The following is a 27,464-nucleotide window of genomic DNA, read 5'->3' on the forward strand; positions in this document are numbered from 1 at the left end:
GGTGAGATGGCACAGCAAGCAGCCCCAGCATGTCCCTCTGCCCCAGGGGAGCCCTCCCTTGTCCAGGCTCCTCAAGCTCGCTTGTGTCTCCCAGCACATCCAGGCTGCCCACTGTGACCCCCCAGCCTCTGTCACACTGGGTTGCACTTGACTCCTTTGCCTTGATGCTGCCTTCAGCGTATCTGCAGAACCCCCCAGGCATGGCATCCCCAACACTTGGCACCCCGGCCACAGGCTGGAGCCCCATAACAGGCCCTCCCGTGCTCTTCAGCTGGTGACACCCTGGGGGAGCACAGCAGCTTCTCCCTGACAAGTCATGATAGCCTAATATCTGGGAGAAAGGCCACCTCAGCCTTAGAATATGTCCTTTTCCAGTCTGACAAGGTCAGGAGGCAGATGATGCTGGCCCTGAGAGGCTGATTATCACCTCCAAGACCAGAACACAAAGGAACCTCATGCTATGCAAACAAGGTCTTGTTTTATTAACCTGCAAACTGTGCCAAAGAGCTCATGTGGGAGCTCTGCAGGCAGCCCTGTGTTGCAGCTCTGCTAAATACAGCGGCCCCGAACCACCCCAAACTGTGGAGAGGCAGCAGTGGGGCCCTGTCCCTCTGACCGTTGTGCTGAGCCTGAGCCCGAGCCACTCGACCACAGACTCCAGCCTCATCAGGGGCACCCAAGGGTGAGCAGCAGCAGAGCAGTGTTAGCAGTGTTAACAGTGCACATGGAGGCCTGGGGCTCCCTGGGCAGTGTGAAACAAGTGCTGGCTGGGCAGGGACAGAAAGAGCAACAAGAAAAGGCTCCATAAATACATTAACAGGAAACAATGGGGAATGTAAGTCTGGGCCTTATCAAAGGAGGAAACAAAAGCCAGACAAAGACGAGCTGGCTGGTGTAACCAGTGCAGGCCTTGTTCCAGCCACCATAAAAATGCTCCTTCTGATCAGATTCAGTATGGATGTTTCAAGTGTTTAAAGGAGAGGCAGGAGATCTGGGAGCTCCACATCTCACTTAGCTTGACAGTCAGCTAAGTAAAGCTGCTGAAGCTCATCTGCAAATACTTGGTACTCCAGCACTGAGGAGTCAGAGTTCCCTCTGAGGCAGAAGATTGAGGAGGTCCCTGAGGAATACGGTGCCTCCACAAATAGAGAAGGGGGATCTGGAATTACAGACTGCTCACTCCCATCCACTTAAAGCAGGTTTCTGGATGATTAGGTCACTGCCCTCCTTCCCCTGAAGGTTATAGGGGATGTTAAATAGCTGGAGCAGATCTTTTCAGGCCTGATTATGTCAAGTAATCTGCTTCCCCTTACTGACCCGATAAGCAATCTGTGCGATAAGGTGGGAACAGTGGGTATAACTCTTGGCCAGGATAAGGATTTCAACACGATCTCACATGACACGCTCAAGTGGACTGAGGAAATATGGGCTAGATGAAACTGCAGCAATTGCACAATGGGTCACAAAGCTGCACCCAAGAGATAATTATGAATACTTGGCTGTTAAAATGACAGCCATTCAAAATGTTGCCTGTTGGGTCAATCCTGACCCCTGCTCCAGTCAATGCTGTCATCTGTGTGGACAAAGGAAGACTCTTTGTGCTCATAAGACCTATGTGACACCAAACTGTGAGCGCTCTGATCCCTCTGGGAAGTCAAATTCACTGATGACAAGTGCAAAACATTGCAGCTGAGGAAAAGCAAACTGTGCACAAATGCAGAAGGGGGAGCAAGAGGTTAGACAGCTCTGGGGAAGGAGAGGCCACAGGCCTTGTGTGAAGCAGTTGCACTGTAATGTCATGCAGAGAGGATGCTGGGGAGTGGAGTAAGTACCCTGTCTAAGGAAAGAGCATCTTCATCTGTTCTGTTGGGTGCCTGGGGCTGGCCTGGGGAGTTGCACTTCTGAAAGAATGGACACATAGAGTGGGGATGTAGAGCAGATGATGAGAAAAACTTAAGAGACCTTCACTTACTGGATAGGGTAGAAAGTCACGGTGAGTTTAGAGGATAGAAAACAGAAGCACAGAACCATCTGTGTACAGGAGTGCTACACAAAGAAGGCAGTGGCCAGCTGTTCCCTGATGCCCCCAGGTGCCCTGACATGACATTCCCAGCTCCAAGGCCACAAAGCACCCAGGAGAGCAGGGAAGCCTCTGATAACCATCCCAGGCAGCACCACCAGAGAGCGGCAGCAGATAAGGTAAGCCTATGCCACCATGTCTACAACGGGACTAAAAGCCACTTACCCACACAGGCCATGAGGGTCATGTCCAGCTGGTAGCCATCGAAGCAGTCACAGGTGTAGCCCTCTGGGACGCGCACGCAACGTCCATTCTCACAGCCATTGAGAATGCCACACTCCTCAGCCTGCAGCCCCTCAAAGCCCTCGTAAAGACCTGGAGGGTGGCAAGGGTGTGTCAGAGTGGGAAGACCACTTGTCCGACCACAGAGGAGACATCTGGCATGTGGTGAAATGGTACTGGTGGGGCTGGGAAAACTGAGAGCATCCAAGAGCATAGCCAGGGAGAGAGTTTGCTGGAAGCCTGGAGCATCCCAGCTGGGGTGGATGAACTCACGGGCTGGGTGAGAAAGCACCTATTCGTGTCACCCAGTACTCACCGGGTTGGCTGGGCAGGTAGCGGGGTGGGGGCCGCCCTGGGCCATGGTGGAAAGGGCTGCCACGAAACTCGCTGCTCAGTTCTCTCCGAGGGAAAGCCGCATCAGGGTTTCCATACTCTGACTCCAGGTAGTTGTAGTAGGGACCCATGTCTGGGTTGGGAAGGCCGTAGTGGGGATCTTCCAAGCCTGGTCCATACTCATACCTAGGTCTTTCTCGAACCTCAGCCCCCCTGTCACTGTCTTCACTGGCTCCATTACAGAGGAAAGCAAAGTCAGCTGTGGTGAGAGAAAAGTAGTGTCAAAGCTCAGCAGGGCTTCTCTGGCAGCTAGAGGGTGCACCCACACTGGGCCAGCAAAGACTCAGAAGGCTCAAGATGCAGCTCCATATTTTGCTGGTAGAAACCCATCTTGGAGGAGATCAACTTCTTTCTGGGGAAAGCAAGTTCTTGAGCAATGAGAACCCAAATCCCCAGTGTGCTCCCATCTCAGGCTGGGTGCCTCTCCTCTCCTAGACTGAGCAGCCTGGTGCTTGCAAGACCTGAGGGAAGCAGTATGAACGACGGAGCAACTCTTCCCTCCATCACCTCAGACCACTTCAAACCAGCTGGAAGGTACATTCTGCCCCATGGTGCTGCCCAGTCCTGGACAGGCAGGGTAGCTTACTTGGGATGGCTTCAGCAACAAGGATGGCAAGTGGAGGCCTGGTTGCAGCCACAGAATAGCATGGCACAGCACAGCACAACACAGCTCCCCTGAGAGGTGCTTCCCTCACCACCCTGCTCACCAGAGGACCTGTGTGGACAGAGCGCACAGTTCTGGCCCCAGGCTTCGCCAAGGCGGCAGCAGCATTCGGTGTAGGTTGTCTGCTCGCCGTGCAGCAGGTCTTGGCAGATGTAGTCAGAGACAGTTTGCCAGCAGACGTCCAGGTGGATCTCATACTCCTCCAGGGCATCTACAGGTCACATGAGCAAAGAATGCTGCAGAAATCATCCAGAACAGAGCCACTCGTTGTCCTGGCAGAGATGACCATGCACTCCAGCCCCAGTCCCTCCTGCACCCTCTGGGGTGACCCTGCTGCAGGTAGGATGGCCCAAGGCATGCCAGAGCTTACCTGCCCTGCCAGAGAGGTTCACACAGCGATTGCCAGTGGCATCCAACACAAGTGGGAGGCTGCAAAAGCAGTGGTAGGAGCCGACTGTGTTCAGGCACTCGCCGTTGATGCAGTACACCTCGTTCTGGCACTCATCCTGATCTGCCCACATGCAGGATGGAACAGTGTCTCAGGCTGGCAGGCAGGGCAGCAGGGCTCATTCCCTGCCCAAATGCAGCCTGCCGCCTCCCCCATCCCCTGGAGGATCACAGTGAGCTTCTTGGCCAGATCTGGCCCTACAAGGACAGCTCTGCTGTCTCTCCACAGGCAGCCCTGCTGCTCTTTGAGGTCATCTTACCTATGCATTCGAGCCTGCCAGCATCGTAGAAGTAGCCTGTACGGCAGAAGCACTTGTAACCTGGCACCGTGTTCAGACACTGTCCATTGCGGCAGAACTCAGAACCAAAGGTCTCGCACTCATCCATGTCTGAGAGGAGCAGAGAGAGGAGAGAGCACGTCTCAGAGGTTCCTCTGACAGGATGTAAGCATACCCCACCGCAACCCCAGGGAGATATTTCTGGGGCTCAATCCCCATGCAGGTCTTTGTACAGTGCCTTCCCTCTCCCCACTGGGAGAAAAAAGAGAAAATGGTGCCTGCTAGTACCTGTGAAGGAGACTTTTCCTGAGAGTGGATCTTCTTGAGGAACATAGCCCTTCCCAAGAGGGCAGATCTCTTGATACTCCACTGGCCAGGAGGCAGATGCCAAGGTGGGAAGAAAGCAAACAGCTCTTTAGCGTAACCAACCCAGTGCGCAGAGAACGGGCCCTGCTGGGAGTGCTGGGGTCACCGTCCTACCTGTGCCCAAGATGGGGCAGGGGTAGGTCTCACAGTTGTCACCCCAGGCTGCCCCCACAGTGCAGCAGCACTCCTGCTTCGTCACGTTCTTGGCCAGGACACTGTCACATAGACGAACGTCGCTGATGTGGTAGTAGCACTGCTTGCGCTCCATGCTGTCAGAGGGTTGGTCCGTGTGTCTTTCAGGGCCCTCTAGAAAATAGTGGAGCAGGAACAGGATGGAGCCCTTGATGCTGCAGCACAGTACCCCCCAGCCACAAGGTCCCAGAGCAAGCCCATCAATGGCCTTCTCATTTTCACAATCCTTGGCTCTCCCCAGAAGGCGACTTTCCCATGCCTGCACGGCCTCTTACAGCTCAGGCACATCCTGCAACCTCCTCAGCTCTCCCCACCCCAGCCAGCACCACCAAACCCCTGCCCTAGTTGCTTCTCACCCACGGCTGCCCGTGGCCGGCACTGCCCTGCCTCTGTGTCGTACTCCTCATGGTCGCTGGGGCACAGGCACAGGAATGATCCTTCAACGTTTTCACAGAGTGCGGTCCCACACACGGCCACCATCAGCTCACACTCGTTCACATCTGCAGAATGAGGTCAGTGATGGGTAGCAGCCCACAGATGGGAGGTCAGAGCATGCTAGGGAGCCCTTCCTCAGCACGGGCAGGCTCTGTAGGGTCTACAGCAGCGGAGCACTCTTTGGTGGGGTTGGAAGCTGCTGGGGGAGAGCTGGGAGCTCTCTTGGCACCATGGCTCAAAGCAAGGCTGGGAAGAGCTTCCTGCCCTGCACTCAGGGGATCCAAGCAGCCTGAGCTCCAGCTGCTGTGAGCAACAGCACCACAGGATCAGTTTAGTTTGAGGGAGGTCAAACCTCCATCAGATTAAGGTCTCTATCTAGGCCAACCCCCTGCTCAAAACAAGATCACTTATGGATCTAACCATGTGTCAAGGGTCTGCTATACTAAGGGAACAGCACAGCAGGGTGTTTTTTTTTTCTCCAGAAGGACTCTCCTATCTGTGTCTGAGGTTCTCAATGCATGGATGTGGACCCATTTATGCTCTGGAAGTCATCACAAAGCAGGGTCACTGCCACACCAGTCATGCATTGGTTGACGGATTTTCTTCACTACTAATAGAGTGATAACAGGGGACAGGGGCCCCAGAAAGTAACTCACCAACACAATAGTGCCCAGAGGGCGAACTCTCATAGCCACGGTCGCAGAGGCAACGGAAGGAGCCATCTGAGTTCTCACAGAAGCCATGGCTCCCGCACAGCGTCTCATTGGCGCACTCATCTATGTCTGCAGCAGCAGGAATTGCAGCAATTACCCTGAAGCCCAGTCAGTGCCCTCAGCCCAGCCCCTTCTGCTCTGACCCCAAAGCCTGGGGATCAGGGCAAGCAACACCTTGATGTGAAAGATTGGATATGGCTCATCCCCTGACTATGAGTCTGAGGGTTAGAGGAACAGGAGCAATGACACAAGCATAAAGGACCGAGGATGAGCATCCCACAACCCTCCTGCTACTGAACCGGGCAGATTTCCCTGCAATGCACAGAGCCCACAGCCCACTGCTCCCAGTGCTGTCTCCACAGAGTCCTGAGCAGAGTACTGAGCCCAGAAGCAGCTCCTCCTTGCTGCAGCCTTCCCTGAGCTGGGAAAGACAGGGAAACTGCAGAACTCCCCTTGCACTTTTCCTTTTGCCTGATACTGGAGCTTGAAAAGCCAAACCCAGCCATGCCTAGTACAGCATAGCAGCAGCTTTCCCTTCATCCAGTGCTGCCACGCACTGGGAGCTGCAGTCCAGTGCTGAGCCTGGAATGGCTGTAACCTGCCCAGGACTCTCCCCAAGCGGAACACAGCACAATGCAGTGTCTGTTCCAGATGCCAGGAAGAGATGTCTAGACACAAGCAGGCAGCTCAGCCAAGAAAACAAAATCCCAGCATTATCTGCCTCCCCACTGGCCACACGCTTCCTCCTCCTCCTCTACCTCCCTGGCAAAGATGTTCCACAGCCATGTTGTTCCTGTCAGGAAGGGGACGGGGACACTGAGACTGTACTCACCAATGCAGTCACCCAGGGGTGTCCAATGGAAGCCAGGCTGGCAACCCATGATACAACGGTAGGAGCCCAGGCTGTTCTGGCACCTCCACGTGCCACAGATGGCATCCCCATATTCCTTACATTCATCCACGTCTGCAAGGAGAGGGGCAAAGGGACAGGGATGGTCAACTGGGGTCCTGCTTGCTCAGGGCACAGCCTGGGTCAGGCTCAGTTTGCCAGATCCTCAGCCTTGCTGGTCCTCCTTGCAAGTCACCAGCAAATTCGGGTGCTGGGAAGCTCTCAAGATGATCTCCCCAGCGATGAGCTCTCACCTATGCAGTCATCAGTCTCCTGGGAGTGCTTGAACCCATTTTCACACAGACACCTGTATGAGCCTTCTGTGTTCAGGCACTGGCCTTGTGAGCACCGGGATTTGTCTGTGCATTCATCCACATCTGCAAAATCAGGCCCAAATCATCAAGCTGGATCTTGCAGCAAGTGAGGGAGGAAAAGGCAGGACCCAAGCTATGTCCCTACCACCCACCAGCTCACCTTGGCAGCTGACTCCTCCAGCTGAACTGGAGAAGCCAGGTGCACAGATGCAGAAGTAGGATCCATGGCTGTTGAGACACTCGCCATTGGGGCTGCAGATCTCACTGTTTAGGCACTCATTCACATCTGCAATGGGAGCAGAATCAGAGACACTCACCCAGCCCTTTTCCTGAGCCACGTGGATCTCCTCTCCGTGGCCTCTTACAGCCCTCACAGGGCTCTTTTGGCCCCTGGCTTTCTTGACATGGAGAGAGAGACTTTCCCTATCCACAGTGATCCTGCATTTGGCTACCATCTTATGGGTATGCCATGTGTGGTGGCATCACCTGCTTTGGCACAGGCATCCTCCGTGTCAAGAAAGAAGGGGATCCATAGGGAGGGAGTATGCATGCCCTAGACCCCGAGGCCTGCAGGTATGGGGTTTGTACCTTGGCACACGGTGCCATTGATGAGCTCGAAGCCAGCCTGGCAGTGGCACTCGTAGGAGCCCAGCGTGTTCCGGCACTCTCCCCCCAGGCACTGAATAGCAAGGTCCGCACATTCATCCACGTCTGCCAAGCAGAAGGGTACAGCACAGAGTGAGGTTCCAAGTATTGCCAGCACTGGAGAAGATCCCCACCTAAGGCAGCTGTCACACAGCTGTCAGACCTCAAAGTGGGACTGGGTCGCCATCTTGGAGTAATCAAACACAGTGAAAAGTCAGTTCACATCCTTCACCCTCCTCCATTACAGACACAGGGCTACAGTCCCACTGTCCATCTCCAGCTGAGCACTGCATACCACCAACAAGAGGGCAGCGCAGAGCCTTTCTTTGGCCAACTGCATCTGAGCAGACTTCAGGAAAGTACCCCAGCATCAGCCATGAATCCCGTGGCTCTGCTTTCCTATTTGCCAGCCTTGCCTTGATGTCCCTCTTCTGGAAAAGCTGACCCAGACTCATGTAGCCCCATCATTCAGGACTGCTCCACTCACCTGTCCCCACATTACAAGCTCTGTAGGTGAGGTTCAAGGGCAGGAGGCAAGTCCCCACACTGAGCCCCAATGCAGCAATGGTTCTCACTGTCATTCTGCTGGGCTGTTACCAGAGGGATTTTACTCTCCTTCTCAGAAACCATGTGCAAGGCAGAAAGAAGGTGGCACTTCCCTGTATAGGCTGCTGCACAGGCAGTGGAGGGCATGCTAGTGGAAGAGGTCCTGCTCTGTTCTTCTCCCCTGCCAGAAGCTAAAGCACTGAGGCTGGCAGCTTCTAAAGGCAAGGAAGGGACCTTCTCTGTCTCTGCAGAGCGATGAGCATGCCACAAGTGTAAATGAACATCACTCTCTAGCACCTGAGTGTAGGAGTACCCAGTTGTCCAGTTTCAAAAGGATGCAAGTAGCATCTCCTTTGGGAGATGAACCATAACCTAATTTATTTATCACAAAACTATCATGAAACCCTTATCATTTTTCAAATATGAAAACCATGTCCACAGACAAGGCCACCAGCGAAGGCAGGAAGAACATGCCATACTACCATTGGGTCAGTGTGATCCAAACAGTATCGAACCCTGATAAGATGCCCTTGTGACATGGCTGGGGCAAGGTGGCTGAGAAGGGCGCACGTGAAGTCTTGGGAAAGAGGAATAGCATGCAAAAATCAGATGGAATGTGACTTTCATTTCACTCTGGGTTCCTCAGACACCTACACAGAGGAGAAGCAGGAGAAGCTTCCCTCTTCTCTCCCACTTCTGAGTTGAACCACACGCAGCTCCTCTCTGCCCATGTTTTTAAGCTTCTGTGTATTCCTCCAGCCTTAGTGAACATTCCCCAGGTCACCATTAGTCCAGGAGTCTCATCTCTTTCCTGAGTGAGGAAAACCTCCTTTCTGCTGCCCTAGGTGGCATCCACTTGCAGCCCCTATGCTACCTGCTGACTGGAAAGCTGAAGAGCTGTAGAAGGATCTTGAGGTTAAAAAAGTCCCCATGCCCTACCAACAACCTAGGTATGGCTATGCCTCTCCCCCTCCTGGGTACTTCTTCCCTTTGACACCCGCTCCTCTGTCCCAGGGAGACGGATACCTTCACATGTGCTGCCATCTCTAGAAATGGTGTAGCCAGCATCACAAGCCATGCAGGAGTAGGAGCCCTCGGTGTTGAGGCAGAGTCTGGAGGGACAGACAGCCTGGGCTGCGCACTCATCAATGTCTGCGTAAGCACATGAGGAAGAGTGAGGGTGTGAAGAAACCATGACTAAGGGCAGCTGATCTGAGGGAACTGGCCAACATGGGGTCCAGAGAGTCAGCACTCAGGCAGAAGCAAAAGGTCCCCTGTACCTTCACAACTTTTCCCATCAGGTGCCACCTCATAGCCCCGGTAGCAGGAACATCGGAAAGAGCCATCCAGGTTGATACATTGTCCATGGGCACAGGTTCTCTCCACCAGGCACTCGTCCACATCTGTGTTACACAGCAAAGGGCAACATGGCATGGCAGGATGCTCAGGTCTGTCCCCACCACCCAAGTCAGGAGGGCACTGTGCCAGACAAGTGTGTTGCATGTGCTCCTGGCTCTTTGTAAGGGTAAGAGTGCCTCTCAGAGGCAGCCTGAAATCCTTACCAATGCATCTGCCGTTCCTGGGCTGATAGCCATCCGCACAGCTGACACACCTGTAGGAGCCTGGAGTATTAACACACTTCCCATGGGGACAAAGGCTGGGATCCATGCACTCATTGATATCTGCCAAGAAACACACATCTTGTGGACACCTCTAGGATGCCCCCTGCAGCTGGGTCCTCAGAGTGCTCCTCCAAGGCAGGGATGCCCAAAGGGTGGTGAGAGGGATTTGCTGGGGCTCAGGCAATGCCTTTCATAATGTCTCAGGATCCTACACCCACACCTGAGGGCTGACATAATCCAGCAGCAAAACTTGCTGCCAGAGGATGTTGCCAGGGCCAGGAACGTGCATGGGCACGGAAAAGGTTCAGCCAACATCTGCATAGGGCTGCTCTGCCAGCAGACTTTATAACTATGATTAAGAGGCAGCCTCTAGTTCAGGAAGTCCTTAAGGCGTGTACTTTCTGGAGGCCGTGCGGGGGTAGAGCATTCTGTGCATACCTTGTTTCCCCAGTATTCCTAAAATATACTTCCAATAACTCTGTTGGAGACAAGCTACTGTAGAAGGGGGATCTTTGATAAGGCACAATGTGTATTCACAAGGTCAAATTCTCTGATGGGCCTGGGTCATGCCAAGTGAGAGGGATGCTGTGGGGACAGGTGGACTGAGCCACTGTAGCCTGCTTCTCCCTGCAGATCATTGGCCAGCAGAGGTGTCTGGTCAGAGTTAAGCTAGCACTAAAATGCATAGGCATCTCCTTCCAGGATGGGAAGTGAGCACTGGACTGGTCCAAATGCTCTGTGGGGGCTGTCTCTGGAGCTGACATCAGGAGAAGTCCCCTTTGGCTGCCCAGGAAAGCTTGTCCCTCTCACAGATAGAGGAGAGGACAGGCAGCCATTGGGGAAATACAGGACTGGCAAACATAGATTGATCCATCGTCCACTCCAGAAAGAGCAACCCTGCAGCAAGGTGGACAAGCAGCAGAGGCTTCACCTTCACATTGTCCTCGGAGGCCCATGGCAAAGCCCTCCTTGCACTCGCAACGGTAGGAGCCGGGGGTGTTGACACATCGCTGTCCTAGGCATGTAGAGGGCTGCTCACATTCATCCCGATCTGGCAACACAGAAGGAGACAAGTCCTAGCCCTACAATTCTGTGTGATTCTGTGAAGTCCTGAAGCCTACCCCCTTCAGAGTTGGGTGCAGCAGAAGAGTTGCTCCATCTGCTGAAGCCTGCCCAGGGAACACATGCCAGGGCTCTGCTCCAGATCCCATTCATCCCTGACTGCCCCGCCTTTGCCATGAAGCAGTGAACAGTACATGCATGCACACTGGAGAGCACAATGGAAGGAAGATGTGGAGGCCTGAAGAGGTGGCAGTGCAGTGCCAGGTAGACACCACTTACCCTGACAGGTCTGCTTGCTCTCCAAGAAAACCAGAGTGTACCCAGAGTAGCAGAGGCATGAATAGGAGCCCATGCTGTTGACACAGTGACCTTTTCCAGCACAAGGATCCTGCAGACACTCATCTTCATCTGTGCTCAGGCAAGGAGGGAAGACAGACTGTCACCATGAGCAGCTTCTGCTGTTCCCAACCAGCCCCACTGTGCAATGGCTGGGCATAAGCTCAGCAGCAGAAATGCCAAATAACCTTCCTCCAGGAGGACCACAGAGTATACCTGGCAGGGGTCCCTGACATAAGGAATGGGGAAACTGGCCCCAGCCTCAGAGCTGCTCTGGCCCCACTTGCCCTCCTCACTCCTGGGAGCAGAGGAGGTGCAAACGTACCAATGCAGTGCAGACGACTGGGGTGCAGTGTATAGCCTAGGTGGCATGAGCAGCTGTATCCATCTGGGGTGAGCACACACACACCAGCTCCACAGGCAAGGGATGAAGAGGCACAGCCGCTGGCCCCTGCGCGGAGAGAGCATGCGGCTAGGGGCTGCAGTCCCCTGCAGTGCTCACTGCAGCTCCAGCCCCAGAGGGGCGGAGATGAAGAGGGTGGGAGGCCTTGGAAGATGGGGGGTGAGAGCAACCCCCTCCCCTGCTAAGCAGGGTGCAGATGGTAGTGGGTGGCAGTGGGGAGCAGGAGAGGGCTGCAGCATGGCCTCCCAACCCCAAACAAAAGGCTATTGAGGGAGGCGCATTCCTTAGCAAGGTGCCTCCGCCAGCCCTGCTCCCAAAGGTGCTCCAGCCCCAGGCGGAGGGCTGGAGCTGCACTCCCAGACACTTAGACAACCCTGGAACAACAGCCCTCTTGTTTTCCATGCAGTAAACAAGCCGCCCAGGCAGCCACATGCCGCCCCTTCCACCCAGCTTCCCGGTGACTCAGCTCACACTGCAGCCACTGGAGCAGGCGTGTGACCCCTGACCGGGTGCTCGCTGCCCAGAGGATGAGCTGCAGGAGGAAAGGGCCCTGAAAGCTGAGCTACGTGCTCCCATACAGGGTTGTCCTCAGGCCTCCCCATTCCTGGCTTGTTTCCCCGGGTTGGGACACAACAGCAGGTCTGGGATGACACTCCCAGGTGTTAGGTGGCAAGAGGGCTGAGGAAGAGAAAGAGCTCCAAAATAGAACTTAGTTCATAACGTTCCCATAGGGGCAGGCAGTAAGGTGAGGGACACACACCTGAGCCCTGCGCAGGTATCTGTGTTGGAGCAGCAGCAGCCCAGGTGGTAGTAGGGCCAGGCTGGGGAGAAGCATGCCGGGACTCTTCTTCCTCCACTGAGGGGAGCGAGCAGGAAGAACAGTGGCTGCAGCAACCTCAGCATTATGTTGTTCAACCTCATCCACTCGCTCCCTGCAGAACCAGCGTGGCCCGCTGGAGAGGCACCATCCCCGCATCCCTGCAGCCCTCCATCATCCACCCCTGCCCATGCCATGCAGAGGAGGTATCTCAGAGCTTCTGTGCTCTCCTTCCTGCCCCTTGTTCATCATTCCCACCCTGCCTTCCCACCAGCCAGGTATTTACCTCTGTGCGCCTCAGGCTCTGGGGTGGTATCAGCAGCATCCTGAGATAGAAACACAAGACTGCCTCTAAGCACCTGTGTGTAGCTGAGATGCAGTGTCCCATGCCCACTGAGATCTGACAGTGGGGAATGAGGATCTACGCTTCAATCCTCAACCTGAGCTGCAACCCCAGCCCCAGTGAACTGGAGGTAACACCAGTCAGAGTCTCCAGCTGCTCCTGCTGTGAGCTAACAGCCTCTGAGCAGGTAACTGGCACAGCGCCCTCAGTCACTGCAATTCAGCCAAGGTGCTACCATAGATGTAGCTCAATTTGGAAAGACAAAGGTTACTCACCTGCCCAGCAGGAAAAACTTCACCTGGAAAGTGAAACAGTGCATGGTGAGTAGAGACAAGGTGGGCAGGCACCTTCATTATGCCCTGGCTGCTCAAAGATCATCCCGCCACTAAACCACTTCCTTGCAGTAGTTCCTCACTCTCCCTGCACAAGTTTACCATGTTCAACACCCCTGGACTCCTCTCCTGGCACTTCACAGACCCTGGGAGCTCCCACCCCAGCAAATTCTGGCACAAGCAGTTGGTCACGCTTCTCCCCAGCTGCACTGGACAAACACCGAAGGACTGCAGTGCCAGGGCTCCCACGCACACCCAACATCCCAGGGAAGGCATTCTGGCCAGTAAGCACCAACCACAAGGCTGCAGTCACAAGAACCTGAAGCATTCAACCTCCTCTGCAAGTCTTGAAGAAGTTGTGTCTCGTGCCCCATGAATACTGCAGGGCTGAAGAGCAACACCTTGCATATTTACACAAGGGCAGAAAGCCCGCATCAGCTACAAGTTCACCCAAGAGGATGTAGCAGGACCTGGGAGTTTGCCCTCCCTTGCTAGAAACCCAGGTGGAGCAGTTCTAATTACCCTCTCCTGCTGAGATGTCAGGGTGGGGCAATGCCTCCAGGACACTCCCATGCAAACTGTCCTGCAGCCGCTGTCTCCTTGCTGCCCAGTCTAATGTCCAGTTGCTGCTCTCACTGTGCTCTTCCAGGCTTAGGGGCAGCTCTTCCGCCTCTGCCTTTCTCATGGAAAGGCGGATGTCAGAGCTGGAGTAGGTATAGCCATGTCCTGCTGGGCAAATTTCCTTAAACGCTCCTGCAGGGGAAAATTAAATAAAAGCTTTGGAGGTGGAAAAAGAGAAGCATGCAGGGATCACAAACACACATGCCCATAGCACTCAGACATGATGATGGAGCATATAGAGGAAAGGAGTGAAAACAGAGAGGTATCTATGTGAATGCAGGTACCAGTTTCTCCCATCCTAACATTTTCTGGAGGTGTCTAAGGGCTACATAATGCTAGAAACACATCTAGGCTGCAGCGGACGGATGCATCAAGCAGAAGGTATCTCTGCACAGTGCAGGGTGAGTTTTCAGCAGGTGCTGACTGGTACACCTGAACACCAACACTTACATCCCTCCCCGAGTCAGTACTTCTAGGGAGGAATCCTGCCACAAGAAAACCTGAGCTGAGCAAGGGGGTAGATAAAAGAAACCCCTGGCACCCAGCACTGTACACTCTGCACATCACTCAGAATGCTCTACACAAAGCATCTGAAGATTTTAGAATCACTGAATTATTGACTCATTAAAGTTGGAAAAGACCACTAAGACCATATAGTCCAATCATCATCCCATCCCCACTACACCCACTAACCATCTCCCTAAGTACCACATCGACAAGTTTCCTTAACTTCCAGGGATGGTGACTCCACCACCTCCCCGGGCTGCCTGTTCCAATGCATTACCACTCTTTCTGAGAAGTTATTCCTAATATCCAACCTGAGCCTCCCCTGGTGCAACTTGAGGCCATTCCCTCTCGTATTATTTTTCCCCAGCCCTGAGGATTTCTGCACTTTCCCTCTACCCTACCCCAAGTGAGACATGCTGAACTCATCCCCATTACAGAAGATGTGAGGGAAGCCAAGTCAGAGAGAAGGGCCGCCAAGCAAAGCCAGGCACAGACATGGCTATGCTCTCCCTCTGGAGCAGAGCACTTTCTTGGTCTCACCTGAGCCAGGCACAGGGCATTCCTCACAGTTCTTGCCCCAGCCCTTGCCAACGCGGCTGCAGCAGCAGATCTGCTGAGTGATTCGGTGGGAGAGGGGGAAGGAGCACACACCTCCAGCTGCTGAGCGGTAACACAGCCCCTGCTCCATCGACACTGCTTTGTCAGCTGAAACACAATGGCAGGTCAGTGTCTGAGGGCTGGCTCTAAGTCCAACAAAAACCTCCCCTTTGGGAATCTGCCCATCCCTCCCGAGGAATCCCCACCCAAAAAGAGCAGGAGGCAATGAAACATCCATGGACAAACACCACATGTGAGGGCTCCCTGGACACCCATCCTGCACACAAGTGTGGGCAGTGTGCACCCTCCCACATATGCAAAAGGCACAAAGCATGCTGCAGCCTCACTGAGCTGCGACTGCCCCTGGAGCACTTACAGATGCAGTGACTGCGGGAGGGGTCCAACATGGTGCCAGGTCTGCAAGTACAGCGGAAGCTGCCACGGGTATTCAAACACTTGGCATCTTTGCACAAGCCCTGCATCAAGCACTCGTTGATATCTGTGGGGAAGAGGGAGCACCAGCTCAACTGGCAGCCTCTGGCTGTGTAACAAGGGCTGTGAGGTGGAACTGCTTCTCCCTTCTTGCTGCTCAGCCAAGCCAGCATCCATAGCCATGTTGGTGCCTCAAGGTCAGAAAAACAACAGAGGGGTGCAGAAACTAGTGCCCTATCCAGGTGCTGGCAGTGGCTCCAGCTTAGTTGCCCGTGAGGATGTGAGATGTGGAAAAAGTGAGGGCGGAGGTGATACTTGTCCTGCAAACCTCTGTGAGAAGCAGCATGATGGTGTCATCGGAAAATCTGGGAAGAAAACTCTCTAATTTAAATGAGGCATTAGAAGTAGGAACCTCTGTGGTGACAGCAGTCCTATGTCTGCAGCACGGGCTCACTGGTTGCAGCTGCAGATGGATCTGGAACAAATGCTCTGCGGTCCCCATGGGAAATAGACATAGACCCATCAGAGAGCTGCTCCATCAGGATCACTCTTACAGCCATCCAGGTCATGACTGCAAGCCTTGGCTGGCAGATGCTGTCCTCTCATCTCACCCTGGGTCATCAGGACACATCATCTGCAGAGGATCCTTGATAAGAAGGGCACACAGGAGTCTGATACCCACACGGAGCCCAGTGCCAGGCAGAGGGGTGATGGGCTAGACTCCAGCTCACCACTGTGCTGTCTCCTGGCCTACAGGTCATGCACGTGGGAAGTCACCACATTCAAGCACTGCTTTGAGTGCTGCCTCTGACTCAGCACACATCAGGCACAGTCTTTGGAATGGAGCTGAGCTTCTCCCGGGGAAAAACCATCAGTCTCATCCATTTGGCCAGCAGCAAAGCCTTCCCTACAGCACCACACAGGAATGTATGAGCTAAGCTGGAGAAGATGAGGATTGGTAAAAGATGTGTAAGGGGAAAGCTGAGGGCAGATCTCAGGATGGGGGGCAAGAAGGAAGCACTCCACATGGATTGATCCAGCTTTATATCTCTGTTGAAGACCTTGGCCCAGAGAAATAAGCATGATGAAGGGATGCGCTGTCTCAGGAGGCACAAGCAGCACAGGAAGAGCTGGACAGGAGTGTGGGGTGGCAGGAACTGTGTGAGCTTCAGTAGTACTCCAATATGACTCTCAGAAACATATGCTACCAGCTAAGAGAGGGGAAAGTAAGAGCTCAGACCGTGCTGCTGCAAGAAGTGCCAGCGTGATGCTAGGCAGCTTCATGCCAACCACTTTCCAATGACCCAGTCCACTGCCAGCATGCAAAGCCCTGGTGAAACCTCAGGTGCCTTCTAGAGACTCAAGGTGGAGGGCTGCAGAGTGGTGCTGCTGGGACATTTATAAGAATAGAGATATGGAAGAGCCTTCCTGAAAGCAGCTAGGCTCAGGAAAAGCTTTTACTAACTTACTCCTCAGAGCTGAAGCATCACTGCTTAGCAGGATTGAAAAAGTCTTCCTACCAGGAGGGCACAGACAACACCTGCTTCCCTGATCATCCCATGTCTTGAGGAAGGACATCTCTTGTACTCCCTCTAGACAGAGAAGTGCAAAAGAGTCCCAAGAACATTTCTGCACTGAGCAGAAATGGTGGCCTCAGAGCAGAAACTTCAGCTGAGAGATAAAAAAGACTAGCACAGGGAAGATCAACAAAGCACCCTGCATGGCATCCTCTAAAAGGATCCACAGAGACCTCGTGCCCCAGGTGATGCAGACACCCTGTGTACAGCAGTGACACTTGCCTATCTGTCCCTTGCTGCTCTGGGAAGAAGGGATGGCTGCGACAGTGATGTGACAGGCATTTTCCTGTTCTGTGCCAAGTACAAGACAAAGTTTGTGAGAAAAAAATAGTGGCCAGACCCCAAATGTGCCACAAGTCTACTCCGATAAAGGGATTGGTCTTTCTATAAAGCTGCTGGCTGATCTCTGTCCCTGCCCAGCACCCCTAGAGAGCCATGTCACTCTGACACACCAAAGGGATGAGGTGTTTGGCCTCTGAATAAGCAAGGGGATTGAAGGGATTAGAGTAATGAGAGCACAAAACAAACAAGCACTAAGGACTAGGCTTTGTGAGCTTAATTTAAACCAGGGCCACATGTTGGCCTCAGCCCAATCCCTCTTTTCCACTGGCAGCAGAAGACCCACCCATAGTGGAAATCCCGAGAGGAGCAGAAGCAGGCAGGCACTCCGTGCCAACACTCCTACCCCTGCAGCATGCCAGCGAGGGCCATGAACCAAGGTCCATAAACTATCTCATGGCTTCCTCCCACCCCACAGAAGTCCACTGGTGCTCTTCAGAAACAGCCAAGCTGGGTCAGGTTCTTTTGGAGAACATCTGGAGAACATCGCGAGTCCGTAGGGACTGTGGGGCCAATGCCAGCCAAGGCTGGATCTTCTAGCCATTCTCTCATTAAATCCTGTTCCTGCTCAATGGGAAGCAGCGAGAGAAGGAGAGGAGTTCTCATAGAGATGAGCTCCTTGTTCCTCTGCTGGAAGGCATCAGACAATCCTCACTGTCCATACAGACCAGCACAAAGTGAGCTCTTGCCAGGACCCTCTGCCAGTTGTTCAGCCTGCAAAGCCAGAGCTCAGCAGAGCAGCTGGTAGCTCCTCTCCTAAGGCCCTGTGAACCAGTAGCTCTCATCTGGTTCCTTGGCTCCTCTCCTACCTGGGCTGGTCCTACATAGCCTCTCCCAAAAACTACCAGCCAAATTGCTTGTTCCAGACCTTGAACAGAGGTTCCAGGCTTCCACAGCAACAGCAGAGATCAGAAAAGCACCTCGAGGCAGCAGACTGCAGAGCAGTGCTCCAGCCTAACTTACAAAGCAACACATGTAGGTACAAGTCTTTGCTCCATGTTTCTTCCTGCATACAAACATCTTCCTAGCCAACACCACACTGCCATCACTCTCTGCTCCTCAGCATGCTGAGCCTCACCCTGCTCCAGAGGGTGAGCAAGCAAGACAGCAGGCCTCTGCTCACTTACATCAGTGCTTTCAGCTGCTCTGCTCCTCAGGCTCAGACTGCATGTCCTTGGGTGGCTCCTCATACCCATTGCACTGCCCATGGCCACACAGTGGGTGAGAACTGAGCACCACAGAGAATAGAAGCTGTTGTGTTGTTGAAAGTTCTCCCCTAGGATAATGGGGGAGGTTGAATCATTAATTAAGTAAGCATGGTGGAAAGTCCCAGCTACAAGAGATGAGTCATTAGATTGCCAGCCCTGGGTCTGCATGGCCAGGGCCCAGGCTCCCTGCTGCATCTTCTAGATGTCACCTCGCATCTTACCGTGAATCATGAGAAGGGAAATGAAAAATTCCACTTCAGTCAGAGCATGGAAAATGAAAACACTGCAGGCCGAAGAGTGCCAAATAAACATGAACCAGAGAGAAACACAGAGGGATGGTGCCATCCTCATGTGAAGCTGGGGGACCATGGGAGAAACAGATAGACCCCAGCAGCACAGGACAGGCAAAGCAACCTGACAGCGACACACTCAAAACACAGGGATTTGCTTTCATGGACACTTCCTCTTAATAAATAAGCAAAAGAACAAACAGCCTTCCAAAATAGTTCTCAGGCAGCACAACTGCTGTTGCTTCAGATTACAGAAGAAGAGCTACACACTGACTCTTGGCAAAGCAGAAGCACAGATCCTCACTGTGAGCACAGTGGGGTGAGCATCCCATCAGCAGGACCAAACAGTGACCGTTCTCATGCTGGCCCAGCTCTGAGCTGACTGCATGTACAGGCTGAGTCATGGAGATCAGTGTTAGCTATTTTTTTCCCATGTTTGATAGAAACACAAAGCTTTTTGGTACGTCTGTATCAGGTAAATTAGATGACTTTATTTTACTTGCGTAGATAATTACATCTCTGACAGTGGATGTGGGAAAGAGAGAGAGAAGAAAGCAGCATCCTCACCTTGGCAGTGGCTCCTATTCAGCCTCTTGTATCCCTGGGGACATTCCACCTGTCCATTCTCAATGACGGGGTGCGCTGGGAAGAAAGCAAACAGTGAGAGACATAGGCAGCAGAGGTCCACCAGGGTCCTACCTTCCCCCCTGCTCTCCTTGCAGAAGGGAGGAAGGCCCCTGGATGTGCCTTGGACAACCTGAGATGATGCCCAGGGCAGAGGGAGGGTGGGAGCAGCCACATTTCACAAATGGCAGCTTCTACTGCTTGGCAGGTGCTAGCCTGGTGGCCAAGAGGTGCCACATGTGCTTCATTATCCATCCCTTGTGCCCCTCAGCTCCACTCTGGCCAGTATGGAGAGCCAGACGGCATATGACAAGGAGGATCAGAGTGGAGAAAATGACAGAGGTCCACAATAAGATGCTGAAATAACACCCAGGGCCTGTTTATTACATTTTCCTTTTTTATCCTACCCCAATCACTCTCACCAAAGATTTCAAATTGTTGCTTAAAATGCTATTGTAAGTTTCAATAACCTGCACAATTCAATCTCTTCCCAATTTTTAAAAGCTAGTAAAAAAAATTCATAAATTTAAAGGTAGTTAGGCATTGTATTTTGGAGCAAGTGAAGGACTGGGGAGTGAGTAAGACTGGGGTGGGGTAAAAAGAAGGGTACTTAGCCGAGGGATTGGATTTTCCCAGGGTGGGGTTTCTTTTTAATGTTTTGGACCAAATGAGCGGAAATGAGGAGAGCATGTAACAGCTCAGTGACAATGTTCTGGGGGCAGAATAGGGCTGTCCATAATTCTTTGTCCTGGACACTTTGACCTATGATGCAGCTAAAAGCAATTCAAGGACACTTGGGCTTGGCAAAGAGCAGATATGAGGAACACAACCTGTTTCCCACCTGCTGCAGGAAAGAGAGGAGAAAGCCTCACTTCTCCAGGTGCATTTAATGGAGCTGCAAGGCTCTCCAAGTGCAGAAAGAGATTTTCAGTTGTTGGATGAATGACTGAGAAGAAAAGCCTGCTCAACTCCTTCAGCAATTCAGTCATGGATTGTAGGCAGCAGGGGCACATAAATATCTGGATGTTAAGGGAGAGGGGTGATACTAAGAATCACTGGGTATATTTCCAACCTTCCGGGAAGGGAAAAACAACCTCTGGCACCCCAGCAGGATTCCAGGTCCTCCCACACTACAGCCTGCAGGCTTGGGGCTGCCGACAGGCATTAACTGTGCTTGGAAGCATCTGTCAGCCTCAGCACAATGTGATAACAGACACTCAAATGAAGCAGCATCGTTATGTGTGAGTCCTCCAACAGGGAGCCAAGCATGCCGGAGATCAAACAGCGATGACACGTGTCAGAGCTCTGCTCCCTCTCCAAAAAGCTCCTGCAGAGAAACTAAGCCTGTGCAGCATCCCACAGCCAGATGCTGCTGGGGAAAGGCAAGGCAGAAAGCAATGGTGATGGGGGCAAGCAGGCAGGTCTGGAGCCACCTCAGTGCTAAAAGGCAAGTCTGAAGAAACCTGCAGCTCATTAGTGCAGCAAATCACTCTCACAAGGCTGCAGGTGGATATCTTAGTCTTCCAAAGAAACATATATTCTCTGGGAAGAATCTGCAAAGGGGGGGTTGGTGTCCATCTCTCTCCCACACCACTGGGAGGAATGAGAGAGTGGCTTTGGAGGCTGCAAAGGGCAATGCCTGGGAAAGAGCAGATCTGTTCATTGGAGAGAGCAGAGTCCTCCTGTGTCTGTCTGTCTGTCTACACTCTCTGGGAAGAGTTTCTCTTGGAGACGGAGTCCACTGAGAGAGCAACTGAGTTTCATCTGTTGGGCAGAGGGATTTCAGGCATGCTGTGGGCAGGGTGCCCTGGCTCCTGATTCAAGGGTGTGATTTCAGAGCCTCATCTCCTGGGCACTTGTGCCCTGTGGCTTTGGCACTGACATGATGGGCTCTGCACAGACCTCACACCCCTCAGCCCTTCTTCACCTCCAATTCTTCTGTCTAAGACAATATTGAGCACAGAATGAGAAAAAAACAATTGCATGGAAATAGGCATTTTGCAGTCTAGTAGGATGATTTTTAAGCATCCAGGCACACTGTGGAGTCAGCCATCCTAGGAGCAGAGGCTTTGCTTGGGAACCCTGGCTTCCCCTGAGCCCTTGTGTCAGTGGGTAGATGTGGTGCTGACACAGTCAGGTGAATAGGGACAAGGAAAACAGGACAGAGAAGCTCAGTCTGATTGTGAAATGGAAAGAAACTGCTGCTAGTGGTGGTAGCTGCAAGGCTTTGAGTGAAGCAAGGTTTGTAGGGTGAGATAATACATTACATTAAGCCAGCCAATATCACTATTAAAAGGGGAAGAGGCAAGCCTGTGGTTAGATGAGCAGTGAGGAAATGCTTGGACGCTGAAAGCTAGCCCATTTCTTTCAACTCTTTCCATTTAAAAACCAAAAGCATTCTCTCTGCAAAACCTTGTCTTGCTGACCTGCTTTGCCACCTTAAGAACCAGCAGCCATTTCTGGAGACTCTGGCCTGGCTCTACAGAACAGCCTTAGCTCTACTGGACCCCAGCATCTCCCTGCACAGGCACTAGTCATGAGTTTCTCAGCACATGGGTACTGCTGAAAGGAGCCAACGTGGTGTCACAGCCACTAGACCTACTGACAGGAGAGCAGGGCAGCTCTGACCCCCCAGCACTCTCCAGAGAAAAGCACTCTGAAGATGTCAGGCCAAGGGGCCTGCGGCCAAAGGCTGTGGCTGTGAGAATAAGCTGAGTTCCCAGGCATAATGGACAAGGAGACAATATAAATCCTTGAGCTCTGTCACAACCTCAATCCTCTCCTCTGGATGCTCGTTTGTAGCCACACTCCCTTACAGCTTTCTCCGGTGCCACAGCAAAGGGAATGTTAGCTGGGGAGGGGAGGGAGTGCACCGGTGCCAATGTGAAACATGAAACCAAGCCCTCTGGTCCATCCACGTTCAGCAAAGATCTTCACGGTGAAAAGATACTTGCAGGAAAAAAAGAAGTAATTGCTTTTGGCCTTTGGGGTCATTTCAGCAGAGAGAACATAATTCTGCTTCCAGAGTAGTATAAGTTACTTCCATACTTAAAAATAAAACACTTTTGCAATGCTGCGCTGCCATGCACTGAGACCACAATACTGCACACAACTGATGGGAAAAACAGGAGCTCTGCAGAATGGGACAGTCCTAAAAATATTGCACTTGCCCAGGCTAGGTACTGCTCTCTGCAGTACTGTCGTAATCTTGTAGATTTCAGCTTCTTCCCCCGCCTCCAGCCCTTCCTTACTGCCCCAGACTCCGTATGGCACATGATGCAGCAGTGGCAGAAAAAGCCCCCTCAGCAGCCTCCTTCCCATATTTCCTTTTTTTCCCCTCTCTGTATCCTCCCTAATGTGATTGCAACAAGAGCAGACCAGGGGATGATTTTCAAGAGGATTCCTGTTGCTCAGGATGTCTCAATGCCTGCAGGCAAGGCACAGAGGAGCATGTGGCTGGCGGATCTGCTCCGTGCTCCCAATGATGACGGCTCCATGGGTGAGCTGCCACCCCTCTCTCAGTGGGAGGTCTGTCTGGGGAGTGCTGTGGATGCCAAGCCAGACATTACAAGATCCAACTTTCCAGTGAAATTCAGACTTTTCTCTAGGACAAAAAACTTGAAAAAACATGGGGAATGGGAATGAAAACAAAACAATAGCCGTCAAAGACTTGTTTCTTAATGCTGCTAAAACCTCTGGGCAGAAGGATGGAAAGCAGCACAGGAAGATCAGCAGCAAGCACAGCCAGCCAGTGCACAGCCAAGGCCATGCTCAGCCTGGTTCAAGCCTGTGCTGCAGCACGGACAGTTAAAAAACAGAACCTAGAAGATGCTGGTTTACTGCTGTGGCCAGAAAATCCCCCAGGCCCACACAGAAAGGTTAGGCTTGCAGAACCAGGGAGGAGGTGAAACAGAGGAGGGGCTGAGGCACAGAAAAAGGCACCACACAGGGCTTCATCTTAGCAAGAGCACCATCCTCCCCACCTGGCCAAATGCTCTCCCACTGTGCTCTCTACCAGTGAAACCCTGCAGACTGTCAGAGCCTTTCTTGCTGCACATCTCAGCAACCTGCCTCTCTTCTGAATCTTGCAGATAAAAAGGGAAAGAGAATGAACATGAGACGGAAGAAATGTGACCTTACATCAGAGTAAGCACCTTGCCTTCAGAAAAAAACTCCGTGACAGCAGTTATTCCCATGTGCCCGAGCAGGACCGAGGCAACCTGATGTCCAAGTTCAAACCCCCTCTGAGGTCTGTGTTGAACTGTAGCTTCCAGGGAAGGATGAAACGCTCTCTTGGGCCTTGTTGGCTTTACTTGGTATGGCCCATCTCTTGTCTTTGCACCAGCATGTTCTTCTCTGCAGGCAACTACATACCCCAAAATTGTATGTGGTCTAGGAGAGAAGCAGGAGCAGCTCTGCCCAGCAGTGTCCCTTGACACTGCCCAAATGCCCTGCCTATGTTCGGCCTCCTTTCCTCAGCCCGATTCCCTTTTCAAGCTTTATTTTCTGTCTGCTGCATTGGAAAACCCACTGCGGAAAGTTCTGGCCAGGTCACACTACATTTCAACCTCTGTTCTGAATTCAGCAGAATGTAGTCAAAGCACCAGAGTACCTTTGCTTTTCTGACATAAGGCAAAACAAAAAATATTAAGGACTGATCATGGCAGGTTCACTCGGACAGATGCCTGCCTTGGTTTCCTCCTCTTCTCTGATGTCTTTCCGTGCACAAACATATACCAAACATGAAAGTTGCACTCGACAGAGACATCCGGATCTCTATCCAGACTCTACTAACAATCAGTGTCTCGGGCAGACAGTCAATCCAAACAAGTTCTCCATTTGTCTAGCTCTTGCCTGGCTGCACTTCTGTACATTTGTAAGTGTTTACACTGAGCTTGCTTCTGCCATTTCTGTCTCTGGTTGCTGGAATGAAACTCCCAGAGCTGTCAAGTCTGCTTTGGTGCATGCTTCTCTGGGATGCACGAGCGCAACGCAGAGCTCTCGTCAAAGACTACTGTGCCAAGAAGCAAGCTGGAAGCATCCACTGGACATGTTATCTCCACGCACATGACCGCAGGTTACGGAACGACAGTCCAGCAACTTTGAGTGAGCAAAAACCAAGCCAGCTAGACAAGAAGACAGACTAGACATGAGCCCGGGACACGGTCTGCAGTGGGAATGATGCAATGATGCCTTCGTGCTGGACCCAGGAACCCCAGCAGGAGATCCTTGAGAAGTTACAGTACTCAATGGCTCTTTTAAAGCAGAAAGATCATGGAGAATTGAGTGTTTCCCTGGTTCTGCCTCCAAGTGAGATTTCTTGTGAGTGAAGACACCTCTCCAGAGAAAAGCATGCTTTCATAAAGCATCTGCACTACATCGCCCATCACTTGCATTGTGTGGTCTTGCATGTGGGGATGGTTACAAGGCAGTCAATCAGAGGTAGCCAACAGTGGAAGATATGTGCACACAATTAAAAAGGATGAAAACAGCCCTTTCAACTAGCCTGAATTCCTGCCAAAATCAACAAGAGTCATTTGGTTTGCAAGGGGGAACTGTATCTCCCAGAGCCAGAGGGACTGAGGATGGGATTTTCTTGTGGCACTGGAAGACAGAAGACCCAGAGGATACATTTTTCATATTACCATGAAATTCACCTGAAAAAAAAAACCAAACATCTGCCCACTCAGCAAGGACCAGCAGTGACAACCTCCTGGAGCTGCAGCTGGAACTCAGGCATGTGCTGAGCTGTGGGAGTGGGACCTGCTGGCATTTCTTAAACACATTTGCTCTGCTGGATGGCTGCAAGGAACAAATGCAGGTATTTCGTGACCATTTTCATGGTAACCTGTGATTAAGGAAGCATTTCGGAATTCTGAAGGTCTAAGTCCAGCAGAGACAACCCGGCTGCAGCTATGGGCATAACTGCCAAGAGAAACCTAACATCCTGGCACACAAGATGAACAAGAAAAGAGGTGCAGAGATTTTGCATCCTAACAGAAGTGTTGAGCAGCTGTCCTGCTTCCTAATGGAGGGATCAGAGGAAATAGTGAGCGGGAGACTGCTATGAGATGAGCAGAAAAAGGCCGTGACCGGGGAGGGATGTGCAAGTGAGGCACACTAGTGAGGAAACACTAGAATGTCATGGGAAGAAGAGGAGAAGGCTGAGGCATCTGGAGACATTTCCCTGTTGCCTTGACTCTAACAGTTGCATGGTCACCTGCACCCTTGGGGCTGGCACATAGGGAAGCACAGATGAGCAGATCCATAGCAGAATCAAATGATGACAGCAATCAGAGCTCATTGGAGCTGCTCTGGGTTCTAAGATGCTGAGAACCCAGTCTGCGACTGCAAAGAATTTGGCTCCAGCTTGGCTGAGGAGGAGCTGAATGAAGGGTGCCCAGGGAGGAGAAAGAGATGCAAGCAGCTCTGGGAAGTATACATGTGAAAGAGAGGCAGAGCTTGGAGGAGCCAATATCAAGCTGACATAAAACCTCCTGTCTTGGACACCTCTGTTCTCCTTGGTAGTCAAAGCACTGCTAAGTTTGCTTCAGCACTTATGAGCAGTGAAGCACATGAACAAGCAATCAGAGTGATGCAGCTGGGCAGAAAAGAAGAGAGCAGCTCCCTGCCTGCACAAACTGAGCTGCACTCTCTGTATCATACTGTGTCACATCTGGCACAGGCCAGTACCTTGTCCTGCACCAGACCTGGTTGGAGCTGGTTGCTCTGAAACCATCCCACCCCACCCCACTTCATCCAGGCAGCCAGGCCATATGCAAGGCACACAGCTCCTATGGGGGGCTGCCCCCAGAGAGGAGACCCTCAGAACAGGCCCTCCACATTCTCCTGTGAGGTGTGAAGTGTGAGGGGCCCCCCCACAAATGTATGCTGTGGCAGTGAGGAATCCTTGCTGGGGCCAGGTGGGCCCGTCCAGTTCCCCAGCACGGAGCAGCAATGCTGGATGCCTGTGCCCCTGGAACGGACAGCGGGTGCACTCCTGCCAATTGTTTGATGTAGTGTTATTTCCAGAGCCCCTGCCAAGCCTGTGTCGGCTTGAGAGCAAGCCCGTAACTCTATAGGGCCGAGTCTACAGCCTCCTCTGCTAATCTAGGACTGCACCTCCTAAAACCATGGATGTTGTTTTCCTGTTTCTCCCTTCTAATGAGTCTGGCATGGAAAGAACCACTGGCTGCACAAGCAGTGAGAAGCAAGTGCCACACATGGAGCCAACATCTAACCAGGCAGCTGTGCCCAGCAGTGCGGTGGGCATCAGTCCTGGCAGCAGCACGTACCTGGCCGAGGGGGGCAGGCCAGGCACCTGTCCACCCCCCAGAAGAGTCCCACACTGCCGCAGCAGTCCTCCAGCAGGGTCAGCCCTGGAAGCGGGTTGGTGCACTGTTAGGAGAGAGAGGAGGGGGGTCAGGCATCACCAGGCTGGAGTCATGACTGAGCATCTGTCCCACTTGGCTCGCAAGGGCGATGAGGGCTCCGGGTAGATGGCAGCACCGTGCTTGCAGCACAGCTTCCCACAGGGCTGGGGATGCAGTTTAAGACAGTAAACAGTTCTGCAGACAGAAAAAAACACAGCTCCCACAGCTGCACCCCTCAGAGGGGAAGGGGACATCCAGCAGAGCAGAACGTGCACCAGGGATGGTATCACCCAGCCAAGCTCTTGGCTCAGCCCCGTGCTGGATGATTAGCCGGCAGAATGGGTGCACCACTCCAGCCTTGTGGGGAGCTGGCAGTCAGGCACTTTCCTTTGCTTAATGAGTCTCTCTTTCCCCCCCGCCAAGGCTCTCTGGATTACAGGCTTCCCCATCAGAATCGAGCTGCCACGGCCTGCAGGCCAAGTCTGGCCCTCGTCCACGTGAGGATGGCGGTGTGCCCAGCGCTTGCATTCCCATCAGCTAGGCTGCAGGTTGAGCAGGGAGAGGCAAGCATGTCCCACTGGGCTCCACAAACTGGCCCCACCTAGTGGGGTGCAAGTATGACTGGGGTATGCCTGCCTCCTCCCCCAGCCCTTCTGAGTGCTTCTCCCACTCTGTAACTGCTGGAGTAAGTCACAGTGCTCCCAAGAGCAACTCTGAGCTGGTCACAGGAAGGGCAACCTTGCCTCAGGGGTCAGACAGCCGTGCCCACAGAGGAACAGGGCTTTTCCAGCCCTCTT

At 52.8% G+C, this 27,464-nt stretch overlaps 1 protein-coding gene across 2 annotated transcripts in view; it reads right to left on the bottom strand.

Annotated features, from left to right (window-relative positions):
• LTBP2 (latent transforming growth factor beta binding protein 2) overlaps positions 1 to 27,464 on the bottom strand; it is a 60,209-nt gene that overhangs the window by 1,126 nt on the left and 31,619 nt on the right. The window contains exons 8-34 of one of the 2 annotated variants that reach the window (XM_031593872.2): positions 26,590 to 26,692; positions 19,238 to 19,312; positions 15,201 to 15,323; positions 14,768 to 14,932; positions 13,622 to 13,852; positions 13,043 to 13,065; positions 12,711 to 12,750; positions 12,368 to 12,463; positions 11,530 to 11,655; positions 11,148 to 11,276; positions 10,738 to 10,857; positions 9,747 to 9,866; positions 9,465 to 9,587; positions 9,211 to 9,336; positions 7,582 to 7,704; positions 7,154 to 7,279; positions 6,934 to 7,056; positions 6,623 to 6,754; positions 5,734 to 5,859; positions 4,999 to 5,142; positions 4,565 to 4,756; positions 4,373 to 4,453; positions 4,067 to 4,195; positions 3,730 to 3,870; positions 3,403 to 3,570; positions 2,619 to 2,894; positions 2,246 to 2,395 (exon numbers count right to left, since the gene is read on the bottom strand). In XM_031593872.2, coding sequence (XP_031449732.2) covers positions 2,246 to 2,395; positions 2,619 to 2,894; positions 3,403 to 3,570; positions 3,730 to 3,870; positions 4,067 to 4,195; positions 4,373 to 4,453; positions 4,565 to 4,756; positions 4,999 to 5,142; positions 5,734 to 5,859; positions 6,623 to 6,754; positions 6,934 to 7,056; positions 7,154 to 7,279; positions 7,582 to 7,704; positions 9,211 to 9,336; positions 9,465 to 9,587; positions 9,747 to 9,866; positions 10,738 to 10,857; positions 11,148 to 11,276; positions 11,530 to 11,655; positions 12,368 to 12,463; positions 12,711 to 12,750; positions 13,043 to 13,065; positions 13,622 to 13,852; positions 14,768 to 14,932; positions 15,201 to 15,323; positions 19,238 to 19,312; positions 26,590 to 26,692 — 3,511 coding nt within the window. The remainder of the gene's footprint in view (positions 1 to 2,245; positions 2,396 to 2,618; positions 2,895 to 3,402; positions 3,571 to 3,729; positions 3,871 to 4,066; positions 4,196 to 4,372; positions 4,454 to 4,564; positions 4,757 to 4,998; positions 5,143 to 5,733; positions 5,860 to 6,622; positions 6,755 to 6,933; positions 7,057 to 7,153; positions 7,280 to 7,581; positions 7,705 to 9,210; positions 9,337 to 9,464; positions 9,588 to 9,746; positions 9,867 to 10,737; positions 10,858 to 11,147; positions 11,277 to 11,529; positions 11,656 to 12,367; positions 12,464 to 12,710; positions 12,751 to 13,042; positions 13,066 to 13,621; positions 13,853 to 14,767; positions 14,933 to 15,200; positions 15,324 to 19,237; positions 19,313 to 26,589; positions 26,693 to 27,464) is intronic. The other variant, XM_090141373.1, reaches the window with a different exon arrangement.

Source organism: Phasianus colchicus, chromosome 5 (assembly GCF_987193195.1).
Source record: "Phasianus colchicus chromosome 5, bPhaCol1.hap1.1, whole genome shotgun sequence".
In the NCBI taxonomy this organism is placed as follows: domain Eukaryota; kingdom Metazoa; phylum Chordata; class Aves; order Galliformes; family Phasianidae; genus Phasianus; species Phasianus colchicus.